Raw genomic sequence first — 27,558 nt, forward strand, 5'->3', positions numbered from 1 at the left:
CTTGTGAATTCAATACTTCTAAACGTCAGACTTGCCTGTCCCAAAATATGTTTCCCAGTATTTCCTAAAATGTTTGAAGTTGTAACATCTACTTTCGTAGCAGATCTACCTGTTATTCAATTTCTACATTAAAACAAGAGATGTTAATGTTCTTCTATCGTGTTCGGGAATGTCTAGCATAGACTAATATATTAATTGTAGGAGCATATGCATCATGAAAATGAGAAGAAAATTGAGTCCAGGATGTGTGTTGCTGTTCTGGAGGCTTTATTGACTGTGTAGGGAGCCTGAAATCTTAATTCAGGGATCACATTAGGGCAAAGTTATAGAGGGCAAATGCCTCTCAAAATGTATTAAAATAATATTGACATTTCTTTTCTTTTAATTTGTTGCGAACATTAAGTCCAGTGGCAAAAAGAAAGTTAGCAAAGCTGAACAACTGAGATTACAGAAAGAAGAAGAAGAAAGGAGGCTGAAAGAGGAAGGTACTGTGCACTTCATTTATAGGGAATAGGATGGCACAAACACTTATTTTAAATAAATAGACAGAAAGTAATTTCCTAAACTATATGTGTGTCAATATCTATCTCTGTTTCACAAACACAGGTGGTTCCTCCCTCTTTTCTTGCATGGGCCAAATTCCGTGTTACTTGTTACTACATCTTACTTTCCTATTAGAGTTACACTCTTTTCTCTAGTTGTTTCTGTTGCGATTAGGAGCTTGGGAAGGAATATGGCTGGAAGAATTAGATCCCCCCTGCCCCTTTTACCATTATGCTTTGAAATATTCTCAGCAAGTTGGAAAGCCACAAAACACTGCATTTCCTTCCCCTTCCCCCCTCCCCTCCCCAGCCTGGTTATCAGTAGTCAAGAGGAATTCTCTGAAAAGGACTTTTTCCAGAAAAGGCCAACAGAATACTTCACTTGGCAGGGGGCTAGCTGATGTTCTGAAGGGTGAGCAGTTAAGGTGACTACAAACTAGGATAGATTAAAGTGTAGTTTCCTTGGGCTGCTTCTGTCTCCGAGTGACTGATTCTTGATCCACTTCTTCAAGATCTTTCTATTGTATATTGCTGTATCCCTTAAAATGAAATCCCAGTTGCATGACTTACCTGTCCTCACCATCTGAATGTGTCTGGTTCTGCAGTTTAGTATCACAACCCAATTCCCCTGTCTGAACATCAGATCTATCTCTTCTACTTCCCTTTCTGCCATTAATCCATCCTGATGGGGGCTTGGGCATGCTATGACTGCTAGTAATAGTGACTACTAATCAGTAGTAACCTTTGTGGATAGGGATAGCAGCTCAGATGAGTACAGGCAGATTTGGGAACTGCTGTTGTTCTTACCTCTGTGCAACACAGATAATACTCGAAGTGATTTACATGTAGAGGGTGACTGACACTCAAGCCGCTGTTTGGGAACCCCTGGATTGACACATAGGCTGTGCTAGCTTAGGCTGAAGGATTAGAGATTGAAATCAGTTTTAGTTTTCACATCCTCTCTGATTTTCTAGTCTCTATAGCAGCAAAGAAAAGCTAAAACTGTGATCAGGAGTAACTGATCCTGAAGAGGATTTCAGTGAACAAATAGCTATGAGATTGAAGTTGTAGGAAACCAAAGATTGTAGGAAAGGCGAAGAGTAATTTGGGACTGAACCACTCAGTTTCACCATAGACTTTGGATTAAGAGCCTAGGTCTGTTGAAGCTGTAAATAAAAGGAGAGGGCATTCAAAAAAATTTCAGGGGGAAAAGAGACCCTGCTGATCCTTGTCTCCACTTGCATTGTCACAGGCTGATAGGGGTAGTGCCATAGAAAGTGTGTTTTAGTACTATGATTCAAATTAATTTGGCTCATTTGGAAGATTTCTGTGCAATATAAGATACGTGTTTGTATTGCTCATTATTATGGTTGTTTTATCATTACAGCTAATAACAAAATAATTGGTCTGGTTTTATTAAGCAAAATATAATTATGCTCTTGATACATTTCCCAATCTTCAGAGGAAGCCCAATTTCAAGCTCAACAAGAAGAAACAGCAAGACTTGAAAACGAGAGAATTGAACAAGAGCAGATGGAAAAGCTTGTGGCAAAAGTTAGTTTGTACTCACTGAAAAAATCTAATCCTATTTCTAAACTTGTGACAAGGTCTGTAAAATGTTAGTAATTTAGTGTGAGAATAGAAATGAATTTCCGTATGTCCTTGGTGTTGGGAACAATATAGAGGGAGCTTTCTGGCATCACTAGATTAAAATTAATCATTAAAATCTAGCTAAGCCACTGAAAGATACTCTTATATAAGATCCCATAAATTGAGAAGGTAGTGAGCTGGATCCGTAATAAAACAAAATGCATGTAAAGTCAAGGGAAATGTATCCTTTCTATATCTAAACTATTTCTATAGTATCCTTTCACTAAGCAAATGTTTGGCTTAGTGTTGCTTTGGTTCAGAAAAATTCTCTGAGGCAAGACAGTCTGGCCTGGTTTTGATACATAAAGATGTTGTGGTTAAATACAGTAACTTTTGTGATATGCGATACTCCAGTTTGAATAAATACCTCTCTTTTCCATTTTCACTATACTTGTAATTGGATGTAGTTTTTGTGTTCCCCATACTACATTTGTCACAGCTGTAGCAAAAAAATTGTGGTATAAATTCTGTAAGTGGTTACATGTTAGGGCACATACATTGATATGTGTGTATATATACAAGTGTGTGTATATTAGGATGTGTGTATTTATTTTTCTGAGAAGACTGGAATTCAGAACAAAAACTGATTGGTAATATCTAAATATTTTTGTGATTTTTTTTATTTTTTTTTTCTTTAAAAGGAGATTTACTACAAAATATACATATATATATTTTTTTTTTTTTTTCAGGAAAGGCCACTCTTGCCTGTACCTCTTGTCCTTCACAGAATATTTTTTTTCCCCCCCCCCAGGGAGAAGAGGAATTTAAAATAATAGAAATTACAAAGAAAAAAAATCTTGCACACGTTTTTCCAACATATGCTTACATTTTTTAGCAGCTCTCATTAGAGCTAGTTCATGGAAACTGTTCAAGTGAGGTTAACAATCATATGACACATTATGTTTATCATATGGCTCAGCAACTAATGTGACGACAATAACATATTGCAAACTACTGCAGTCTTCTCAGTTAAATGTTTCATAAAAAAGCAAGTTATCAGTGTTCGGATTTGTTTAAATTATAACTCATTCAAATATCCGAAATTTTTTTCTTTGATAGAAAACAATTGTAAAAAGTAAACCAAATATTTAACTCCTCTGTTTGAGAAAGAGAGAGAGAGAGAGATGTATATCTTTTAACAGGATCAAGAACGAAGGGAGTCTGAACTATCAGAACTTCATTCACTGGAACAGAAGTTTTTGTCTGCACAGCAGTGGAACATGGATTATAGAGCATATGCAAAGGTAAGTTTTCTTTCCAAAATCTGCCCAGTGTCATAGAGGTTCAACAGTGAAGAGACTTTAGGCTATGTCTCCATTACAGGATCCAGGAGTTTCCATTTTTTGAATTTAGGTGTGTGCTATGACTGTATTTCAAGTTCCATCTCAAGGTAGTAACTGGCCATGCTCACTCTCTTCTATATTCTGTATGTTGGTTTACACAGAAAAGAGACGTGGACAAAGAGAAGCCTTTCTGGGTGATCAAAGTATTAGGCCCCCACAGTTCATCCCAGCAGTCAAGAGGAATTGTAATTTCAGATGTTCCAGTTTGTTTCATTCATTCTACTTTTAAACATTCCATAAAAAAGCTCTACCAAGGCATAAAAATATTTTTGTAGAATTTGAGACAATTGACAACATTTGTTCCAGGCTGTCACAGGTCATCATTCAGAGAGAGGTTTACCAAAACTTTGAAGGACATGGCATGAATCTAGGTCAGATATCAGGGCTGGAAATATGTGAAAATTCAGCTAAGAGTTAATGTCTACAGTTTAGGGTGATGTACATGGTGGTTGAATCACCACCCAATAGTACTCTGTACCTGTAAAATTAAATTTTAAATAGTAAGCTATGGAAATGCACTAGTAGAATGTTTAATTCTTGTGAATCCATCTTGCAGAAACATCATTCAGTAACAGTCTGACATGAGATTTGGTCACTTTAGTTCCAGGTAAGGTTAAATAGACTTGTGGACACAAGGATTTTCTTTGTCTTGTATATCACTTAATCCTTTATAAAGCCTCTGCAATGCAAATTTAGAATCGTAGGATAAATCACGTTAGAAGGGACTTCTGAAATTCCTGTAGTTCAACCTCCTATACAAAGCAAGGCAAACTCTGAAGTTAGATCAAGGCGCTCAGTTGAGTTTTGATAATTTCTAAGGATGGTGATACCACAGTATCTCTGAGCAACCTTTTTGACTGCTTTACCACTCTCATTGTAACAATTTTTCTTTAAATGCAATTGGCATGTCCCCCTAATTGTCGTGGCGCATCATCCCTGTGCACCTCCGAGGAAAGTTTGCCTCTGTCTTCTCTATAACCCCTCTGTAGGTACTGGTAGATTGCATTTGTTAGTCCTCTCCAGTCTAACAAAGCTTTGCCTTTCCTCACGTGTCATTTTCTCCAGTACCCTCACCATCTTAATGTCTCTCCTCTGGACCCACCAATTTACCACTCTTGTACTGGGGGACGCAAAACTAAATACAGCACTGCAGATGTGGCCTCAGGAGCCCTGCAGAGGGAACAGTCCCAGGCTTGCTCGTTATGAGGTGTCAGAAAAAAGAAATTGCCGGGATTCTTTTAAAAAAAAATTTCTGAAAAAAAAAAAAAAAAGGAAAATATCTGGGATTTTACATTCTCACCAGAGGTTTCCTTAACAGCTGAATTGATGCTGGTAAGGAGGAGGAAATCTCCTTCAGAGGCAGAGAAAGGAGGAATAAACATGTTGGAATAGAAGGCTCTTAAGCAGCTTTATTGCCAGTGTAGGAGTTTTCCGTTTTGTTGACAGTATCTGGTTTGAGAACCATCTGCCTCTTCCACCTGCACTGGTTCCTCATTTGTTCTCAGTCATGAATTCTTTCAGCCCCTCGTTTCGGTTCCTCATCTGTTTTCAGTCATGAATTCTTTCAGCCCCTCGTTTGTGGCAGGTGCTGAATTCATTGCTTTTGTAGGCATGCAAGCTCTACCTAGCAGAACAGAAACCACTGATAATTGAGTGAGTATAAACAGCTAATTTTGGGTGGGCAGAACTATCTTAACACATTAACATCAAAGTAAACCATTTTTTTCTGGCATAGTGATAAGCCAGGTGATGTTACAGTCCTGTTTAGATGCAGGTGTGAATGTATCACTATAATATATTTGTCTTTCAGAATCCTCCTTTTTCTTGTAGTAATAATGGTCATTTGCACCACATACCTATATCTGCTTTTCTTTGAACATTTTCTGTAGTGGGAGCATTACCTCAGTTGTGATGAAAGTCCTGACCCAACCGTACTGCAGGAAATAAATACTTTCATGAGCTTATGGCGTGAAGATCAAAATGAGGACATCCAACTTGTGATGGAGAAGGGGGAACAGGTGCTAAATGTAAGTATTAACATGGTATTTTTCAGTTTAAGCTTACCAGAGCATATGCTTAACAGCCCCTTCCTGCTGCTTTTTTTATTTTATTGTGGCCAAATGATGGAAATTTGCTGTAACCTTCAAAACCCAAAAGTTTTTCTTCAATTTTTACATTTTTTTAGTTACAGATTTATTGTTGACTCTAAAGATGACTATTGATTTTGAATATGCAGTGTATTTAAGGGATTTGTGTGTAATGTTTCTACACTGAGCTCTAGTATGCCAACATCCATCTTCCCTGCTATCCACCTTCCCGTCTTTAAACAGTCTTGAGACAGAACATACAAGCTCATGTCATATATAGATGCTTCAGTGGACAGCAGCCTTATTGTGTAACACTTGCTGCCAGTAAAGTGTCATGTAAGAGCAGTTGTTCCCAAAATGCAATCCACCAACCATTGATGACTTGTGAAGCAATTTTGAGCAATTTGTGGCTGCTCTGTAAATTTAGAATTTTACTTTCATTTGTGCTAACTTTATAGTGTTTTTCAGAAAGTTAAATGGGGTCTTCCAGAAATTAGGGGTAAAAGTCGCGTGCATAATAAAAATTTCATTGGTCTGGTTTAGTTCCAAGTGTTAGATTTCCTATCTTGCAATGCTTGCTGGCTGCTGCAATTTTCACCTTCCACATACTGCCTTTTTCTGAATCAGTGGGGAATGTGCTAGTCCTTTCCAAGAATTTCAGCAGGTAGGCCCTCCCTTTCTCTTCTACACTGCAACCCAAGCAAAAAGCCTGGAAATTGCCCGCTTCCGTTCCTTCTTGGCACTCTTCTCCCTGCTGTCACGTCTTTCCCACAGACACACTCTTCTCCCCCACTGTATGTGTCCCACCCAGCGCTGAAGCAGTTACAGCTACTTCAGGTCCTGTAAACGTATACCACCTTGCACTGCATGTTGATAGAGTATTATGTGATACTAGAAAACAGGCATTTTTGTTTCCCCCCTACTGCAAATGCAAGGTGATGTCAAAAAGATTGCCTGTCTTCTCTTGGGCTTAAACACTCAGCGTTTCTTTCCTACTCCAAATGTTTTTAGAGAAACTGTTCAACACCCTGAACTGTGAGATCACGTAGGTCAGCAGTTCAGAGTTGGCAAGGACCACCTTGCTGTCAAGGTAGACCATGTTAAAGGTGCGATATAAAAAAAACAGTAGTAGTTACGATTCTGCTGCTGGTTTGGCACACCTTTTATGAGCAGTAGTGCTGCAATTCCACAGGCTAAGTGGAAGAAGAGTCTGGCAAGTCTGGAAGGGAGGGGTAAAATATAATCTCATCCTCCCTTTGTCTCAGTCACTTTGGCCAGCTAGGAATTTTTTTAGTTCTGTACAAACATTTAGATATTAAGATATTAGCATGTAGTGAAAGACGACAATATTATGACAGAGCTCCAAACTTCGTGCTAAGGATTGTTCTGAGAATTAAAGTGTAAGTGTTATATGTCTTTCCATTTATTTTTTTTTAAGATTTCACAGTTGAAATTATTACTATAGAAAATATGGTTCCAAAATAAAGCTGTAAACTTTTCATTAAAACTAACGTTTCATCAGAAGGTTTCCTCATATGACCGATCTGGTTCAACAAATGATCTGTTTCATAAGCTACAATTTCACAACCTGCAGGTGAAGGAATTAAGTAATTGGACTAGAGGAATGAAGGCAGGCAGACTTGACCCTGGAATTTCCAGCACTTTGCATGGTTGACTGTCTTATCAGATAGCGCTGACTTAGCACAATTTCTAGATATATAGTAGAAAAAGATTAATTCTGTGACCAAGATGTGTTTAGGTACAAAGGAAGCAAGTCTGCTTCGTTTTTTATGACAGAACACACAGTATATTAAGGGCGATGTCAAAACAGAGATACTTTTTCCACATACAATGTCTTCTAGTTAATTGAGAAGTTGCAGTTTCTTTTATTGGACACAACACCAAATGAGATAACAGAAAAAGAAACAGTCCAGTACCAGGAATCTATTCTGGAATTGCAGAAACTCCTTCATCAGAAGTACGACGGAGCTACAGAGCACCTGCTTAAAGTAAGTAAGATTTACTACTTTATGTGTACTGCACATATTATAATTTTAAAGTTAGCTACAAGTGTCTTGTTGTGATGGCTGTTTTTTTGTGTTCTTAAACTGTCATAGAGATTAGTGTGTGAGTTTCCAAATTGAGCATTTGAGTTTATAAATTGTGTGGTGTAGCAGACACCAGACTTGCAATTCTTCAAAACCCCTGAAAATCTTAGCTTTACAGTGGAAATTCTCATCATTAAGACAATTAAATTATTGTAAAATTTTGCAAGATTTGGAGATGTTGAAAACAAGGGGCGCTGTATGAAATCTGTTTCCTATTTTATCTCAGTGATTTAAATTAAAGGTAGTTGACTGTACAAAAAAAATTGCAAGTGTGAAAAGCAGGTCATAAGGTTAGCTTGTACACATTTTAAAATAAAATTCATATGACTAAAATATTTTCTAAACTAAGATCTTGGGAAGAGTAGAGTGTTGAAACAAGAACATGAAAATGTACTTGGGAATCGATTTTCTGGGTTGCATGTATAGGTGATCTTGCTTGCTATTTTAAGTATATTAATCATAGGTAAGTATGTTTAGCAAAAGAATATTGCTTGAGGAACTAAAAAAAGGAAAAGGAGTAAAGGAAATAGTGAACCGGTTGTATATTGATAGTCAAAACCCTCTGCAAATTAAGAAATGTTATTGATTGTCTTTATTGACTTTAGGATTAAACTCCTAATGTAACTATCATTTCACAAGTTTTATATTGACAAAATTATAGTATAATCTGTGCAGTGACTGTGGGATAGGAGTCCATTATTACTCAGTAAGTCCCTTTTTTTTTTTTTTTTCACCATTTGCAGTAAGTCCCTTTTTTTTTTTTTTTAAACATTTGTCCTGAGAAGTATTTTTGAGGGCACATGGTTAAGGGAGATGGGCAGTACCATTGAAGGGGATAATGTAAGATTCCATATTTGGCAGTATTTGACTGCCAGAATTGATGAAGTCAGAGGAGGAAAAAGAACATAGTTAAAATTTTAACAAAGAGAATTGAGTTTATAACTGTCATGTTTCAGTACATAAATACAACATACGTGAGCTTGGTCTGGTGTATTTTTATTCCTACGTGCCTTTTTTTATTCATTCAAGTGTAAATGTAAGTAAATCAAAGTAATATAAATAAGAAGAAAACATGATTTAAGTGGCTTTTTTCTTTGTAGACAGCTAATATGTATGAAGATCCTGAAACTGGAAATATGCAGGCAGTCATAAAGAATAAAAATGTTACTTTCTGTATTTGGGCCAATCTGAAGAAGAAAGTAAGGTACAGCACACTGAAATTCTTAATTTGAAATGAGGCCTGGCCTTGTCTACCCAAGTCGAGTAAACACCAAGAACCAACTTCGCCTAATCTTTTTCATGTTGAGTAGCAGTCATTCTACAGGCTCCAAACTGATGGATTTCGTACCAGCCTCTTGCTAAGGAAGGTACTGGTTACATCAGAGTTTTATTAAAGAAACAGGAGTGTTTTATGTATGTATATACATGTATTTTTATATATAAAATTTATTCCTTAAAATGCTAGAGTAGAACCTGGTTGCTACCAGGACAATTTTTAAAGGCAAACAAAACTCATACAGAGAATTGAAGTTCCTCTGGAAGTAATGTTTCTTGCTGATGCCTTAAATAGTTTCTAAGCTATTACAGTTGCTTGCAAAGCAGTGAATGATGCTTTGTGCTCAGTTCTCTGTTACAGAAAAGATTCTAGAGCCTGGGATGCAAATATCCTCTGTGGTGGGTTCTGAATCTAAGATTATTTTTTTTTTATTAGACTACCATTTAACTGATACACTTTTAAAAACAAGATTTTGAGCAGACTTCCTACTCCCACTCTGCAAATACGAGAAATAAATTGGTAAAAGGACTTTGACTTGACTAAGGACCTGTTGCTGTAGGCCGGGCTGAGCAATGTCAGAGTGACCTGCAGGAAGAGCCCGTTTCGGTTAGCGTTAAAGCCTTTTGTTCGGCTTGGAGATGCACTTAGGATTTTCAACCAAGAATTAACCAATAAATGTTGCTTTACCTTTACTTCCGTGTATCTCTTTTGGTTTTATGTGGAAGATGCTGAGACTGATGTAACACGGAGAGCTCGTGACTTCACCTATGTAGGATTTGCACATTAAGTTAGTCAGTTTTACCAGGAATGTACTGTGTAGAAGAGCTGCCGCCTGATTCTGCATCATTGTCATCCTATCGGGACTGTTTTTGCAACTCCTGATCCCCTTAATGCAGTTTCAGCTTTTCTGGAGGGGCTTACAGGCAGCTGTCATTGCAAGACAGGAAGCATATCGTGACGTCCCACTCTATTTCTTAGACTGCACCATGCAACAAAAGAGAATTTAGGTGACTTTTGATGTAGAACATCAATTTGAATACTTATGCAGAAATACAAAAATAAGCATTGCCAATCTTACTAGGGAATGTTATTTTTGCAACTGTTGTTTACAGGTTCAAAAATCACGTGTTTTGTGATGCACAGCATGGATTTGATCTTCCAAAGTCCCTGGCCGTGAGCAGTGTTGCTGTTCGCGTATTGCATACTCATTATGATCATGTATCTCCACTTTGGCTGCAGTGTCAGAGCATGCCAAAATTAGAAGTCTTAGATAGCAAAGAGTTAATTCAGCATTCGAAAGACAATGTAGAAGAACCAGAAGAGAAGGAGGAGAAAACCAGAGAAGAGCCCAACATGCCTGCTGAAGAAGCAGCATGTTCTGACGGGAGAAAGGTAGGTAAAAAACCTCACTGAAGGGTATTCTGCATTGCTGTTGTTACTCAAGGCCCAGTCACAGTGTAACAGCTGCTTAATGTGCCCTCTGCCCGAGAATGCCAAGTTTTTAAACATTTTCTAGAAAAAGGCAACTTGTGTTAATACTGTGTCATAGATCTTCTCAAGGGAATGGAAAGATGGATGACCAAAGGTTGTTGTACAGAAGGTAGAAGGGAAAGTTTGGACTCGGTGTGGTAGTTGCCGTGCAGTTGGCATGCGTGAGTTGGCATTTGGTTGGCAGTTGAAGAGCAGGATCAAGCCATGAGGAATGTCAGGTGCTGTTGTAAGATATTTCCAGAAATCTGTGACGTATGTGCAGATGAATGGATTTTGCTTCTGAGAAACTGACAGTCCCGTAAAATCACTGCAGGAGTCCAATTTTAGGAAGATCTGTAGTGTGCAGAATAGAATTCAGAGTTCAGGAGGTGTTGGTTATGCAGTTATTTGGTTGCTCCGTGTCTGGATGCTGCAGCCTTTCCCACGAGAGGACTTTCCCAGTGCTGTTTGTGGCTGCCGGTTCTCTTACTCGGCACTCTTCAATGGAGTATGGGGGCTTTAGCTGTTGTGGAGGTTGCTTGGTTTTGCATTCTTCTTGCTGGGTTTGGCTTTTTCATTTTCAGTATCATCTGCGACCTGCAGATAAATGACTTGGGTTCTCTATCTAAAATTCTGCACAAATAACTGTAGAACATCATGTTTTATACCTTCTTAATATGTTTGGAGCAGTGGTCTTTGCCTTTTTCCTTTTCAGTCCCCGACACCTTTGTAGTGAATCAGTGCCTGAAATCCCATTTTTCGTGGTTCTTTTTTTTTTGTATGACAAATCTTGTCTTTTGGCAGTTTCCATCTACATTTTTCAGATTTTCTTTGAGCTCCTCATTTCACTCTTTCACTTCTTCTTTCCCAGGTCTTAATCTCTTTCTCTCAGTCCAGTTCTGTGAATTTTCCTCTTCCCTCTGAAGACTCCACTTCTCTCAGCTACTGCAGTCTCTCCCCTCAAGAGGAGTTCCCCCGCATTTCTGTGCATAAACACTTCTTTCCGCTCACCTTCTGCCCTGTTTCAGGAGATGTGTGTTCTTCCCAGGCAGTGGCAGGCACAGGAGGTGCCTGTGCCACTGCAGGGATGGCTCCTACACTGAACTGCTGTTTGCCTACTGCTGTGCTTCCAGAGGAGTCTGCTGTTGACAGGGATGAATTTGTATCTGGGTTGGAAATTTGGCTGGAAATCTGGGGTAATATTTTGAAAATAGAAAACAGTGTGAGAAACAGAATAAATATGGGCAAGGCACGGGCACTGCAAGGCGGGGTTCTGGCAGAGTTTCAGTATGACTTTGTTTTCTACATTGACTTAAGTTTTCTTTGTGTCACGCTTCTAGCTGTAAAGTCAGCATAAACGTAATTTTTGAGTGCACACACTACTAAAAAGGTTAAGTGCTTGTATGGTACTTAGGGAGCTCGAGGTGGAATTTGCTGGGGAAGTGGAGTAATTATCTTATGTTTCTCGCTATTTATGTATCCAGTTCCAAAGTTGGAGAGTACTTTTAATCAAAACTATTTTTGCTAGGTAGGTCAAAATGATTTCTCCTAAAACCTTGACCGTGTAGCGAGATTGGTGTAAATGTTGCTGGAGGAGTGGAACTGCAGTCTTTCTCCTTGGACCTCCTTGAAGGAGGTGATAGCCTCTTCTTTAGTGTGTCTGTCTCTGATGAAAAAATGTCTTTTGCTTTTTAGAGTGCTATCTCATTCAAAGAAAACAGCAATAGCATAGCTGATATAAATGAAACAGAGGAAGAAATTGAGAAGAAGTTGGAAATCTTGGACATAGCATCACAAGGTATTTGGTTAGTTTTCATGTGCAGCACTGCAAAAGTACTTACTCTAAGTGTTTTATTTTATATATGGAATCATTGTGATATAGATCTATGTGAATGCAACAAAGTTTATAAATATATTGATGTTTTGATAACACTTGAGTTTTGTTGACGTTTCTGTTAATGATTGTTAAATGCAGGGAGAAAACAGAACAGATAGGAAAATGGATTTTGTCCCCACACTTTATCTATTATTTGTGTTTATGTACATGCTTATTATGTTTAGGCACATTTGTGTATTATTATGCATATGTTTATGAGTGAGACACAATCTTTATGAATCTGCCAGGCTGTCTGGTGAGATTGACTTCCTCAGAAAAAAAAAATGATTCAAATGTGTAATGGTGGGCACTCAGGTAGTCTAGGTATTAACTCAGTATTACTTTAATGTGTGCTTAAAGCGAGGTACATGCTGATACACTTTGCTAAAAGAGGGCCTAGTTTTAGGAACTAAAATCATGTATCTGTCCCATACAAGTTAAATTACAACACTGAAGAAATTTGTAGTGTCCTTTGGTTTAGTAAGAGTTGAGTTTTCTTGTAGTACTGTCTTAAATAAAACAGCTGCAAACTATTCAGCATAGTTTAGCTGAACTGTATAGCCTTTTCCTCTTTGTAAAAAAACTAACAAACCAAAAAAACTACCAACAAAACCAAAACCCCACCTCACAACACTTTCTGCTGAGGACAGTCCAAGCAACCAGTTGTCAGACTAGACCCTAAAGACCACCCAAACAAGGTGATGTTCAAGAGAATATAAAGAACTTGGGCTTCATTTAGAGGAATTTGCTATTTTATTTCAGTAAGGCTTTGAAAATCCCTACTGTAGTATTAGGTGAAATGTATGTGCAGAGAAGTGTATTAATTATACCTGAATGTCTTCAAGCCTTTTTATCTGCCTTAATAAGGAGAGAAGGCTTATGAAACTATGCTTTTCCTGATGTGCTAATAATTTGCAAACCTATTCAACCACTTTTCAGAATAGAGTTTGAAAAGATACTCAGTTACCACAGATTCATTGAAAACAGGCAGCCAGGTAGACAAGAGGAAAAAAACGGGGATTCAACAAAAGGGAAAAGTGAGAACTACTGCAGTTCTCTGAATTTAACTTCATTGTACCATTGTTAAGTTAATTTAGCTTGGTAGAATGATTACTATTGTTTAGAAGACACTTAAATATTTTTGTATTATTTTAAAAAGCAGTTTAAAGTGCAAGCTACCACTGTAGCTGTAGTAAAATGTTTTTTACTTCCTGTAAATTTTTTGCTTGGAATAACTGCAAAAGGACATCATGTTGTTGTGTGAATACACTAGAATAAAACCTCTGCACAATGCAACTAAATCTAATGTTATAAAATTAACCATTTTGTTTTGTTTTTTTTAAGCTTCAAGACAGTTTATATAGATATCTGTCAATTTTTGAGATTATCTCATTCTCTAAAAGCAATTTTCATAACAGTTACAGTAGCTGTTTTTACAGTATTGAACACATTTTCTTGATCCCTGTCAACAGTAACTTCCATACTCCTCCTGTAACGTCCAGTGTGATGTTTTATATGGGCTAGTTTTTGTTTTGTTATTTTTTAAAGAAAATATTTCTAGGCATTTTTATCCATGGCACTGAGGCCTTCTAATAACATTTTCCAAATAATTAAAACTTAAATTCATACATAATTATGCATAGAAAAATATGAATTGTCTTTGTAACCTGAAGATCTTGTTTTATGTTAAATCCCTCTTGCTCTTCATAAATATCGTCTGTCTTTCATCCTCAGCACATGACCTGTAAGTGCCTTATATCCTTTTATTTAGTTGCCTTGTTTCTCTTCATACCAATACAATCCTACTAAACCTGTCCAGAATCTACTGTATTGGATACTTGTAGAATTCTTCTGTGATTAATGATGTGGCTCAGTTTGTCAGTAAAACCTTATTCCTATGTAAAGCGTTTTGAATTGACTACAAAGATCAGAGCTTAATCTGTTAAAAAGCTGAGTACCAAAACAAGAAGTGCTTTTCATTATCCAGCTGTCTGTCTTTATTTCAATTAATTATTAAAAGATTTGGGGAACACCAGTAGATGGTGCTGAAATGCTGCAGAGTGTAAAGTAAAGTACTTCAAGCATCTGGGCTTTTTGTGCAAAAGTGAAAAATAATAGAACTGGGAAATTTTGGTAGCTTGGTTATAAGCACCAGCTTAACTCATGTCATTTGGTTATGTGTGTCTTTTTTTTTTTTTTTTTTTTAGTTCAGGCTCCACTGATGCAGGAAGAGATGAATGAAAAAGAAGAGGCAATAACTGATGAAAATGTTGTTGATTTGCAACAGTTTGTACCGGTGGGTGGTGTGTACCGTGTCGATGCACTGCAGCTTCCACCTCAGGTCAAACAAATCAAGGACTGGAGTATGGTGGAGGTGAGTGAGGAAAGAGATTACCCCCCACTCAGTCCTCTTCCCTCTTGTCCTTGAAGAGCTCTTCCTGAAGTGTCGCCAGTATGCAGTGTACATGATTTCCTGAGCAGCAAGCTAAAGGACCAAGTTTTCAAATAATTTTTCAATCACTTGGCAGACTGTTGGAGCAGCTGGGGGGGAACAGATCAGCCTGCACTTAAAGAGGTGTGTGCTCAGTCAGCGCTCATCAGCATGGCTAGCACAGCTCGTTGTGCTGGAAAATGCCCTTGGCCAAAGTAAAAGCAAAGAGAGTAGTTCTTGGTTGTCATATGTGAAAGGTACACTTACTTAAAGGAGGATGGTGACAAAATTACTGCCGATCCAGTTCCAGGCTCTGTGAGATGTTTGAGGACTAGAATATATTGGCCATAGTTTTCACACTCATGGGGCCTGATGCAGCGCTAACCTATATCACACTTCTTTAGTATGAAGCTGAAAACTTTTAATAAGTGAAATTCCCATACATACTAAGAAAGCAGGCATGGGATCTTTGTTCCCAGCTGAGTGCACAGTCCAGCAATACCAGCCTCGTCTGACCTCTTTGATTCCCTTTTAGACTGTGTCGACAAAGTGGAATTATATCTGCTTTTGCCTCTCAGGTAAAAAGAGAGGCAAAAGAGACTGTGGCTCTTATTTAAAAATGACTATGCCTGCCGTGTGGCACTGCCTTGAGGGTGCCATGGACAGCACATGAAGTCAGTCACCCTTCTGCTGTCTTCAACATTGTAGTTGAAATGTGCAATATTAGCAAACCATTAATACTAATGAATTTTAAATGATGTGTCAGGAAACTCTGCAGGTGATTAGGTGGCCTTAAAGGAAAAAAAAAACAAAACAAAAAAAGTAGGCTACTAAAAAAAACTTGCCAAAGGTACTCGATGTTGGATTGGAGGCATATCCATATCCCCCAGAAGAGACTGAAGATGCCACACATCCACCAATACAGATAACCCTTAAGCTTTCTGACAATGTGCTGTATTTTGAGGATCCTGTGATAGCCCGATGGGATCCTGCAGGTACAAACTTAGGACATAGATTTATTTTAAGTTTGTATAATGAAATTTACACCTGAATTTGACCATTTCCAGAATCCAGCTGTAAAGATAACAGCCAATTCATAGCCCAGAAAAAATTTGGGGACTTCAGTGTTAATTGATTTGGGGTTTCGGGGCAGGGGGGTTTGGTTCTATTTTGCTTCTGCATCATAGCTGATAATGGACTGCTTGTTGAGGCTTTTTTAATATGAATGGAAAAAAGTACACACCATTCAACTGGCAGTAGTACAACTGTATATTACAAATCAAGTTTTGCCAGGGTGAAGCCATGTAAAGTCCACTTTGAGCCAAAAATTAGCATCTAACTACATGTATTAGTATTAAGTTAAAGTATGAAAATTAGATGTTAAAAACCAAATGTGATGTTCTAGTTATTAGATAAATACAGCATACCTCTGACTTCACGTTCATGAAAAAAAAAAGTGTAGAACCTATTAAAGTGGTTTGATGTTTGAAGTTACTCTTGAAAGTGAGCTTGTGGACTGCTATACGGCAAGTAGGAAATGACAGTTATGTTAGTATTTGCATTTCTTTTGAGATTAAGGAGAAGCTTTCCTGTCAAAATTAGCCCAATCATGTACTCAAAGACAATTAAAATGAGGGGAGTTTTTGCCTTGAAGAGAACAGTCTTTATTTTGTGCCTAATGTTTTATCTTAACTGTGAGTGAATATTAGCTAACCTAGGATGCTGTTACTAACTAATTCTTCTCCAGCACACATCACAAACAGAAGCTTTACATATACATCTTTGTATTGTATATTTTTCTTTTGTAAAGGCCAACAGTGGAGAACTGATGGCATCAGCAACATAACGTATGGAACACAAGAAAAGAGTATCACCTTTGAGATGGGTGCCTTTTACACAATAGCACTTTTCCAGGATGCTCATCTCAACATGCCGTATCAGGCATGGGAATTGCGACCTACGGGTATGGATGAAGCATTACTTACAGTTACTACAGTCTTTGCAACAATTCAGATACAAATTAAGGTACTGTAAATAATTTTTTTTATAAAACATTTGCAGATTTAAAAAAAAAAAAAACTATTACAGTATCCTTTAAGAACTTGGGATGCTTCCACAAGAGCAATTTGAATCTCAGTCTGCATTAGTGAAAATGAGGGAGGATCTCTTCCTTTCCAAGTGCTGTAAGGAGCAGTACTGGTGATTTAATTTCAGTTATTTTCTGTGAACTGGTCAGAAGAAAGCAGCTGTGTGATTGTTCTGCAAAGTTCCAGTAAGCACATGGTTTAATATTGACGCTACCTTGCTGAATTCAAGACTCTTTCACCAGCTAGAGACTTAAAAATTGTTCCTCTCTCCTCCCAACTCTAGCAAGAGAAATAAAGGCATTTCAAGCAACCTACTACTAATGCTACTTCTTCCTGCTAAAGCTTCAAGGTATGCACAATTAGCCATATGCTCATTGCTATATAACTCAGGTGAGTAAAAGACATGATATTAAAAGAGTCAGCAGGAGCATGAGCATGGGCCAGTAGACCAGTGTCATTGCTGAAATCCTAGAATGAAAGTTTACAGCCCAGAGTGGTAGATAATGGAAATGTATGCAGTATCTAGATATTAATATTTGATGCCTGAAGCAGAAAATAACTTTCATGACCAGTAAGTTGCTTTCACTGCTTTGTACAACAGGGTAATCAGTGTATGTTGTCTTCAGTAGTAGTGGAAGAGAAAGATGTGCTTTCCCATGTCACAGGAAAATGGAGAAGTCTGGCTGATCTCAGAGCAGTTTTAAAAAAAGCTGGTGTGAATATTTTCCCAGGACAGTGTTCTCACAAATATGTCTCTGCTAACAAGAAGGTGAGTGCAAGAGTGGATGGATTTCCTGTTGGTTTTTCCACCTGTTTTTCACTTGGGTAACATTTTCTTGCATTATGATGACCTGTTGTGCAGCCTCAGATGGCAAGTGTACAAGTGGTCTGCCAGCTTAGGCAGTGGATTCTGCTTAAAGCAAGCTTTTTCTTACATTTTGTATAAGAGAGGGAATTAGGCTGAAGGGTGGGTGGGGCTGGAAATAGAGAGGACAGGGCAATAGAGCCCAGAGCAAGGGATCATGGTAGATAGAGCAACAGTGAGGGATGGCAGGGGACAGCAAGGGGTAGCAGGACATAAAAGGAGCTAGTGGGGGACAAAAGGGGATGAGGGGATTAAGAAGGAATAGCAGGAAGGAGAGGGGTAGAGAAAAGGGGCAGGAGCGATGGGGGAGGGAGGGTCATCAAGAGGGAGAGATATCTTTCCAAACCTGTATTTTTGCATTACAGGCTCCTCTAGCAGAAGTTAGGGCCTATCAACAGATGGCACTGGTTGCGTCTGCTTTTGCTTTTGCCTGGAGCAAGTGGAATGGTGAAGCCGGTCACAAGCAAGTAGTGTTCAAGGTTTGTGGATTTACACTAAACTTCTAGGGAAAACCAGCATAGAACTCTATCACAGTTAAAGAGACAGAAACAATTGACTTTAAGTTACACTCATCTCAAACATTGTCTTCAACCCCTGCCTGTGCTCTTAGAACTGCTGCACTAAGATTTGGGGTTGGCTACTTAGCAGTGTTCATCAGTAAAATTTCAGAGCCTGCTTCATAGCTCATGCATTTGTGATATCTCTCATGGGACACACCTCTCGCAAAGACACTTGCTAATGTGCTAGGATGTATAACTGATAGGTTAGCTAGTGGGATGATATAGCTGGATGTTGATTTTCGTGAAGTATCCTACTGTAGGGCTCCTCTGAACAATCATAAAACTTTCAGATCAGATGGCTAACATCTAGAAATTTCTTCTTGTCCATATGGGGTTTCATTTGTTTCCCACTGTAAAGGAGGGAATAAGCAACTTACATGTTTTAGTTCACAGTTGGAAAAAAAAAAAAATCAATCAATCAATGCTTGTGGTTAAAACTTCTCCCAGACAGAAAAATACTCCCAGTTGTGGGTGTAGATAGAGAACATTCCATACTGTTGAAGTCTTGAGCAGCTTTCCCACTCTTGAGTTAAGCTAAATACTTGCATGTCCCATGCATTTAATACATAATCCCAGGAACAAGAACTAAAACAGAGGATGCATGTTGCACCTAGCTACTGGATTCCTGGGAAAGAGAACAGCAGCATTTTACAGAGGCAAACTAGTAGGAAGATTCTGGTGTTGATACAGTACCTGATACACAGTCTCTTAGGCAGAGAGCTAATACTGTTTTAGGGGTTCAAAGCAGTGCCTTGGTTTTGTTTCTGTATTACACTCATGAGTATACCAAACTTTAAAATTTCATAGTAGAATTTATACTTTGTCAGTGTCACAGGCTTCATCTTACAGCATGTTTTTTTCTGCAATAGGTAAGTGAGCATCTTAAAGCAGATTCTGTCAAAGACAAAGACTGGTCTCTTTATATGTTTAATGGTCAGAAAGCACAAAAGCTCAAGATCACTGAAACCAGTGAAGCTTTTTCAGAAGAGCTAGAAGAAGATTCTGAATTTCATTCCACACTCTACCATATGCTTAAGGACTTTGCCAGCAAAGAAGCAATTGATAAAGTAGAAACAGCTAGCTTCCTGTTTATTGATGTTGTATATCAGCTACTCCTTGCTACAAGACTTTTAACATACTCTTAAATACTGCATCCTTTAAAACTTTCAATAAAGTTATTGAGTCTTAAATCTTTTTCAAATCAGTGAAACGGCTTCAGTGACTAAAACGCAAACATTTTATTTTTGTTAAAGCAAAATAAGTTGTTTATTCTCTTGTGGCTAGACCATTTAGTCATATTTATTGTTAGCTATGTTCAAAATTACTAACTGTTTTATTGTAAACCTGAACAGAGCTGAGACTTTTAGGTACTTGTAAAGATTACTTCTGTCAGAATGGGGAAAAAAAATTTCAATTTCAAGTCATGCTTTAAAAAAAAAATCATCTTCCCAAAATACACCTATACCCCAACAAAACCAACCCCAAACATGTAACCTTAAATGTACTATCTCAGCTTCTTATACTGTCATCCAGAACTTGGAAGTATAATTACAACAGTCAGAACCTTTGTTATACTGGGGGTGGTCCATTGTGTTGAAGTCCTGTATATGGCCACAACAGTTGCTGTAGTGAAGTCCAGGAGTCCCCAGTTCCTACAGGTGCTGCATCTGCTGGTCTTTGAAGCGACAGCCCAGTGAGGAAGCTTGTAAGAGCAGCAAGCAGTACCAGGATGGAAACAGAAACCCAAAGAGTTTTGTTAGCGTTGGAAAAGGAAGTCTTGAAATGGGATGCCCACGATGACATTAAATTGCACCTGCACAGAAGAGTAAGTCATAGAGTGGTTCAGTTTTTCTTCAAAACTTGGAAACCCTCTTCCCACACCACTCCCCCACCCCAAAAAACCCTAAAGCAAACCAGACCCCACAAACAAACATACAGATCCTTAACTGTCAAAAGCGACAAAGTTGTTACTGCATTGGGAGCTATGTACAGTGGTTGCTTACGTTCTGGTTTAAAACGCAGACTTCAAGCAAGCAAGTTCTTGATAAGCTATTTAGGTGACTGATCCAACTCTTAAGTCCATCCATGCTCCCTGTACCACACACTTTCTGAAGAGGCTTCACAAAAGCTGCCTTGCAGATCATCAAGAAATCTTGCTTGTAGAAAGCACTGAAAGTGCTGGCCTTACGTTTTACTGTTTTTTAGGGTTTGGTGCCTGCCTTGAGGTTGGGGAGAAGTCTTACCCTCACTGTCTATCCAAATCCTAGACCTCTCATGACATTGGGTACCTCCATCCTTTATCAACCAACAGAAAATAATTATATTTATTCTTGCTGTCTTCTCAGTTTACACACTAACCTAATTGTCTTGTCTCCCCCTTGGTCAGGAATGCTCAGCGTTGTATATTCCTATGGAATACACAGTTTCTCTGCAGAGACAGCAGACCTCCTTTCCAAGGGGTGCTTGTTTAGGATGTCAGTCTCTTCCGTGACTTAAGATATTCAGAGCAGTTAGTTGGAATAGTCTGGAGTTAGTCTTGATAACTACTTACATCACAGTGTGTGCCAAAGCTGCTGGTAAGTTTTCCCACAGGCCTCAAATCCTTGATCATTTTTACCAGAGTACATGTTAGCACGGCCTAATAGCCTAGCTGTCAGAGAGTAACCAAAAGAGGTGGGATCACAGCATGAGGCTCCTCTTTACCTCACCATTTAGGATCAGTAACAAATCCCTGGTGGGGCAAGTTTCTGGCACTTGAGATTACTCATTCCCAGTTGGTTTTGTTTAAGCAGCAGACATTAACAGCCAAACCAAAGCGACAGCTTTGCTTCCTCTTCCCATATCTGGCACCCAAACATTGCTTTGCCTCACAATGTGAGAAAACTTACACTGACTCTAGGTTCCATTTTGATGAATGTTTTCCTTTTTCAGAGATACTTTCCTTCCTGGATGGCTCTTCTTGTACTTCAGCAGGTGATTCCGACTGCTCGTTTCTGTAAGCAAACATCAACAGTTCCAAAGCTTTTCCATCAAGCATTCAATTTGACAGAGCTCACAATAGCTTGACTTTATAGCCCTGACCAGGTGGTGGGCAGTTAAGAGTTCGTTAAGAACAAACTGACCACCCCTGCACACACACCTCAGAGGAGGTTGCTGTTGAACTTACTTTGTTTCAGAATGTTCATCTTCGTACTCTGCCCAGGAATACGTGCTAATGAACCGCTGTAGTGAAGGACGCTTCTCATTTTGCTTTGCTCCTAGTCGTCCCCTGTCATATTTTAAACAAAGTTGTCTTAATTCCCCCATCAGATACATAGCAGGAAATTAGAAATTCAGTAGCAGCCTACTCATTTGGGTAGGCCTTAGACAAATAAGTTTCAAAAATATTTGCCTGAAATTAATATTTTTTTTTAAAAAAACCAAACAAAAAAAACCACACCACTCCAAAAAACCAGATCCATCAATGTCAGCTGCCTAGATTTCATATTTTAGTTTTAAAGCAAGAAAGTCAAGGTAATTTTTAAAACTCTCATCCTTTAAATAAAAACAAACAAAAAAAACCAAAACAAAAAAAGAGTTGCAACTATAGTGAAGCATGTAAGACTAATGTGAAAGGTGTAGCCTAAACATTATTATACCTTAAGATGTTCCATAAGCTGCTTAATAGAGGCACAGTTAGAGTTGACAAATATTTAACCCTACTTAAAGACAAGCCCAAGTAACTTTACCAACTGCTTGATCTCCTGTTAAATTTATCACTCCGTTCATCTCCATCAGGTTCATGGAGCTGGGCCTAGAGAAGAAGTTTGACACACTTACTGCATTGGCATTTTTACGCTTCAGCCCAGTCAGTTTTGAGAAGGTAAAGCGCCTCACCACCTGGGAACCCTTACTTACCAGCGGCAACCCAATACCTGCATTTCCAGCGCTCCTAGGCAATGTTGCAATGCTAACTCTTCGTAGGGATGATGATGGCTATACAAATAAGAGGCATTACTGACTCTATCAAGGAATGACTGGATTACTCACTGATCACATAAAATACCATCTGTTTTTATACAAAATACATTAAAAAATAGATGTCGATACTTAGATTGAAGTGACACACAAAGAAGAATCAAATCATAAGCACGGCCCAAACTAAATTCTTTAAAGCAGCATTTTTCCACATTAACTGCTTTTTCCCCCTGCCTAAGCATCTGAAGCAAGGCTGGCTGCACAACTTCCAGCAAAATACCAAAACTGAACGTGTCTAAATTCCCTGTGAGCACCATTAGGAATTCCTACAAGTCAATTTGAATTGCTCCCACCTATTTTTTTTTTCTTCCTCTTTCTGTGCTAAACCCTTCTTCTGTAACCCCTATTAACCCCTATGATAGAACCACACATGAACAGTATTTCTTAACCTCTGCATGAGAGCACAGCCATCAGCTTCTGTGAATACTTCATCTTCTAAGTGGGACCACATGCAGTTCCCTTGGGTTGGTGGGGGGAGGTGGGAGTGACTGAAAAATATATCCTCATGTTTGATGACATCAGTCCATATTTGAGACAGAAAACCACACAAATCAAGCATGTACCAGAGCTCCAGGACATGACAAAGCAAAGAAAAACACATACACACATTTAAAAAAACACATTTGAAATTTCCTGATAGGCTGTAAGGGCCATTACCTTAAAGTTAAAAGAATTTGGTAGCTTTTTATTCGTAGATTCATCTGTGAAGAAATCAAACATCAGAAAGGCTTACAGGAATGTAGTGAGCTTTATTTGCAACTAAAGGTCTGACTTTTTGCAGTATCTATTTAAGCAAAGACTGTATCAGTACTCTCAGAGAAAGCAGAAATGAGATTTCAGAAAAAAGATTTCTATTTCATTAGATAGGTTCATAATATTCACACATTTACGTCCTCTACAAGCATCAATTTCTGTTGCTACCATTAAATGCATTCTTCTATTATAGAGGCAGCGTCCTGTTACAGAACAATCTTTTACAGTCAGGAATAGCCTGTGATTCAGAAAGCTCCTGCAAGGATTTTACTGGTGTGTAAGACTACCTTTTGTGTTTTTAAAAATATGTGCTCTGCCAGAGAAATATTAAATTCTGCTGAAAAACAAAGCCATAAGTGCACAGTGCCACCTGAAAACCTGACTGCTGTACCATCTGCTTAGAGGGCAAAATTCAGAGCACCTGCGCTTAAGGAGTCTGTAATTTGTATTTAGAAAAGAGCTCTGTAGAGAGCAGTCAAAGCTCAGCTACCTAGAAATAGCTACTGGGAATACTCCAGTGTGAGTGAGCACCCAAATTTACTGCTCACAAGGAGTAAGATTATCACCACTACATCCAATGCTCTTTTCTAAAAGCCAGAACTTTACTGCATACTTGCAAAGTTTCCCTCCACCCTGAGACTTGTAACAGTTTACATACAAGCCTAACTTCAGAGAGTTGTTTCTAATACTGTCAGTAAATTAACTAATTTTTCCTCTATTTTTAGGAAAGGAGATACAACAGTCATATAACCCCTCCACCTAAGATGTTATGCTTCAACTTTAAGGGTCTGTCTGGCAGGTGCTAGAAAGAGGAAAGATGAAGCAGCTTTTATTCGTTACCTCGATCTCCAGGAGAACTAAAGGATCTCTCATTCTGGAGCAGGACCTGTTTCAGCTCCTCGAGTTCTGCATGTTCTTTTGCGTACATGCGCTTCAGGTTTTCCACATGTTGAATCATTACTTCCACAGCCTTGCTGACACGGCTCTCCTGACAGAGCAAGTGCAACAGCAGCAGAAAAAAGAAGCAGCTCTTTGAGGAACTGCATCACATTTAGAGTTTAAGACTTCCCCACACACACCACCCCTTAACCATCTACTCTCATCTTGTATCACTGATACAGCATCCTCTCATTTTTGTCCACCCTTTCAAAAAGTTTCACTACAACCCATCTCCCAACACGTGCCTAAGTTACGTAGGTCTCATTTCTCCACTGATTACTCTTACCCTAAAATAAATTCATCTTCATTTTCTGAGCCCTTACAGCTCCTCCTCTTCTCTGATCTACAGTCTCAGCTGCCACCACGCATTTGCTAGTATTGCCAAGTCATATTTTTGTGCTGTTCTTTGGCGTTATACACAATTACACATAACATTTGAGCAGGTCTCTGTAAATTTCCATGCATTTAGCTTATTAGCTGCCCTTTCCATAAAGAACAGATACCATTAGAACATGAAGACTACTGTTACCACATTGCATTCTTGTGCTCCCTACTGTATAGATCCCTCTGCTGCAAATGACTTTTTGGATTTTTGTGGGGGGTTTTTTGTTTTAAAATCAGGACCATATTTCTGATGCATGTTTTTGCACAATGCTAGTGCAATGTAGTTGCTGTCAGTGTCTGGGGTACCTTATAACAACACAAACAAGGATCTGAGAAGAGAAAGCCAGGACTAAGCTGTACCAGTCAGTCTGCATTACATACACAAGATTCTCAAGTCTAATTCTCAAACCAGAAACCTAGCAAACAGATGCTGCTATCCCTTTACATCTAGAAGCTTTTAACTTTGTACAAAATACATTTACATGGAAACAGTTACCTGGTTAATAGCTCCCAACATCTCTGCTCTACTGGCAACTCGGGCTGCGTACTGGCTAAGGAACTGCAAGCTTTTCTGCAACTTCTTAATGATCTCCTGTGCTTGATTATCTTCTTCACACAGAGGAACTAAAGCCTAAAAACCATATCAGTAAGAAAACCAGTGTGAGCTATTATTAGAGAGAGAAAGGTGAACCCAACTAGTGACACTGAGGAGTTGTGTTCAGGCCCACACAGTCACCAGCATCCAACGTAACTTGAATACAGACCTCTAGTATGCAGAGACTTCAGATTACCTAGCATAAAATCAACTGAAGACAGGGGTTCTTGCCAGATATTTGCACAATAGAAAAATCCCCCATTGCCCGAGCACACGGTACACTCAAATGAAGGTTGCCCCTCAAATGCTAAGTCTCCCATATTTCAACTGCATCACTTAAGAACTCTGTTCAGATTTGTATATAATGTATTACACACACACATCATAAAAAGCCGTATTGAGAGACACTTTCACAACCATTCACCCCATCCAATCTACCAGCCTTGGCCAATACTAACCTCTAACATCTTTAGAGCATTTGTGATCTCCTTTTTTAAATTTTCTTCAGCCAAGTCTCGGGACCTTTCTTCAAGTCTCACTCTCTTGTCCAAGGTAAACAAGTCACATTTAAAACCTAAAGACAACCTCAGAAATTCAGCCTGTTATGGGAGAGGAAAAGATTTCAGAATAAACCAAGCAATGCAGAAGTTTTTAAAGTAGATTTGGATACTGACATGGCATTTAGGACTATACCCCATGAACAAAAGTTATACAAGAGATACAGAAGAGAAAGCAAACATGGCCCAATTCCCCAAAGCCAGTCTTCCTGCCTGTAGTGATGGGGGAAGTAATCTGCAGCCAGAATAGGTGATATCCTGGCAGCATGCAGTGTGCCATCTGTGTCTTGACAAAACCGTCTTAAATTAGCACACTCTGCCTGGGAGGAGGTCACAGCTATGCTCCTTCAAGCTTGCAAACAAATGTTTCAGTAGTGACAAACGTTTTGTTCAGTTTTACAGATTTCCACCTTTTCCCATCCCATCCCTTCCAAAATTTCCATTGGGCTTGGAAAGACAAATTTCAGGAGCCAACTTACAGAAATACATCCAGTTTAAGCTACTCAGCACCATTCTTCTACATAGGACAAGTTATTAATCAGGGCTTATCTACAAGATCTTTCTGTTGTCCGAGATACTTAAGGATACAAGCAGTCGAGACTTACCTCCACTTCTTTCTCATTAGGGGAGTCACTGTAGGATAAGAAGCAATCATGTAACAGACTGCAGCTTTAAATTCATACCTGCAGGTGATCATTGAAAGTCAGAACACTTACGGCTCATTTTGCTTTGTTTTATCTCCTTTAATGCCACCTGCAGTGGGTGAACTCCCTGAGAAGAGAGGAAAAAAAAGTTCTCAAACAAAAGTGAAAAAAAAGCCTCCCAAAACCAGCTTGTGAGTCTTTTAAGCTTCAACAGAAGCCACTGTTAAAGATTTCCAGTGTTAAGCTCTTGCCAATAAACAATTTGTGTACCTCAGTATATTAGGGTTAGAGCATCAGTAAGACAGCACAGCACTGTCACTTGTCTAAAGTCCCAAAAATTAGTTGTTTAGTTGCCTTCAACTGGCATCTAATTAATGTGGGAATGGTTAATAAGTTTGGGCTGAAGTACCCAGCACACAGGTTCAGGATGTTATGTGACTTACTACATCACTAGCTTTTAGCTAACTCCAAAGGCAAAAGGTGAGGTGACTAGAACAGTGGCAATATGTAAGCGCAGTTCAGTAGAAAGACCATCCTGCTTATCTATATTGTATTATCCTAAGCTCTAGCTAGCATAGAGGATGCTGCTTTGTACGTCTTTGGGGAGAGCAGGCATGCCAGAGTTGTTTCAAATATCCAAACAACTCCTTCACAACTTCTAAGGAATTTTCCCTCCTGTCTAGAGGAGGATGGAGCTGGTTATATCAGTATCTGTAGAAATCAGAGAAGCAGATTTTCCACGATAACATTTTCCTTCTCTCTAGTGCTAATCCACTTTGATGTCTAACTGCAGCTACTACTCCTTAAAACAAAAGCCCCTCATAATATTGATGTGGGGCAGGCAGCGCTCTGCACCTCTTTATACAGCTGTTCACCCAGGTGGCCAAGGCATGTGCTCCAGTGAGTTACACAAACATGTTCAGCAAAAAGCTCTTACCTTTCCTACTGGGAACCACAGCTGGTGCTTCCTCCCTCTGCTCTTTGTTATTTTTCTTTTCCTGGCCCACCTCCTAAAGGCATATCAGAGAGTATTTATAGCAAGGGAACAGCCACACCACCACTGGAGGGGCCTGTCCCCTCCCGCAGTATTTTTCTTTGTCACTGCTCAGCCAAAGCAGTTCTGTGTTTCATTGTCACTGGAATTCTTACCCGGTCTTGCTTTAAAACGTTTTGAAATGTAGTTTTGTGTTCTTCCATCATGGGGCAGAATTCCCTCTTGGTCAGATCTGCTCCTGGGGAGAAACATTCCCAAATCCAAATATAGTGATAAAAACAAAAGAAGCCTGAAACACCCAGCGTACTAGCCATGGACCAACAGGGCTAAAAAAAATTGCAACAAATGCCAGGAGAGGACATTAAGGAGGACAGGCAGCA

The 27,558-nt window shown here is 38.9% G+C and overlaps 2 protein-coding genes across 2 annotated transcripts in view; one reads left to right on the forward strand and one right to left on the reverse strand.

The window, feature by feature from the left end:
• The first annotated feature begins 418 nt into the window (after nt 1-418).
• On the forward strand, nt 419-19,440 carry CASC1 (cancer susceptibility candidate 1). The gene is made up of 14 exons (XM_009698477.1): nt 419-485; nt 2,005-2,096; nt 3,335-3,436; nt 5,425-5,562; nt 7,485-7,631; nt 8,831-8,934; nt 10,119-10,398; nt 12,172-12,274; nt 14,560-14,726; nt 15,634-15,778; nt 16,594-16,808; nt 17,472-17,639; nt 18,101-18,214; nt 19,165-19,440. The coding sequence occupies exons 2-14, from the start codon at nt 2,076-2,078 to the stop codon at nt 19,438-19,440; spliced, it is 1,980 nt and encodes a 659-aa protein (XP_009696779.1). The 5' UTR covers nt 419-485; nt 2,005-2,075.
• A 424-nt stretch (nt 19,441-19,864) lies between these two features.
• The window catches only part of LRMP (lymphoid-restricted membrane protein), a 10,105-nt gene continuing 2,411 nt past the window's right edge, over nt 19,865-27,558 (reverse strand). Inside the window, exons 3-15 of the mRNA XM_009698478.1 lie at nt 27,334-27,416; nt 27,122-27,194; nt 26,257-26,311; nt 26,146-26,173; nt 25,442-25,582; nt 24,885-25,019; nt 23,906-24,053; nt 22,970-23,013; nt 22,193-22,270; nt 22,024-22,088; nt 21,462-21,563; nt 21,184-21,288; nt 19,865-20,108 (exon numbers count right to left, since the gene is read on the reverse strand). Coding sequence (XP_009696780.1) covers nt 19,865-20,108; nt 21,184-21,288; nt 21,462-21,563; nt 22,024-22,088; nt 22,193-22,270; nt 22,970-23,013; nt 23,906-24,053; nt 24,885-25,019; nt 25,442-25,582; nt 26,146-26,173; nt 26,257-26,311; nt 27,122-27,194; nt 27,334-27,416 — 1,301 coding nt within the window. The remainder of the gene's footprint in view (nt 20,109-21,183; nt 21,289-21,461; nt 21,564-22,023; nt 22,089-22,192; nt 22,271-22,969; nt 23,014-23,905; nt 24,054-24,884; nt 25,020-25,441; nt 25,583-26,145; nt 26,174-26,256; nt 26,312-27,121; nt 27,195-27,333; nt 27,417-27,558) is intronic.

The sequence above is a fragment of the Cariama cristata genome, unplaced genomic scaffold (genome assembly GCF_000690535.1).
Source record: "Cariama cristata isolate BGI_N322 unplaced genomic scaffold, ASM69053v1 scaffold214, whole genome shotgun sequence".
NCBI classification, from domain to species: domain Eukaryota; kingdom Metazoa; phylum Chordata; class Aves; order Cariamiformes; family Cariamidae; genus Cariama; species Cariama cristata.

Bases quoted from the DNA above. Each gene is read 5' to 3' on its own strand.
- CASC1 (XM_009698477.1), top strand. From the start codon at position 2,076: ATGGAAAAGCTTGTGGCAAAA. The intron at 8,935-10,118 runs GTACAGCACACT...TGTTGTTTACAG, and splicing joins AATCTGAAGAAGAAAGTAAG to GTTCAAAAATCACGTGTTTT. The intron at 12,275-14,559 runs GTATTTGGTTAG...TTTTTTTTTTAG, and splicing joins CTTGGACATAGCATCACAAG to TTCAGGCTCCACTGATGCAG.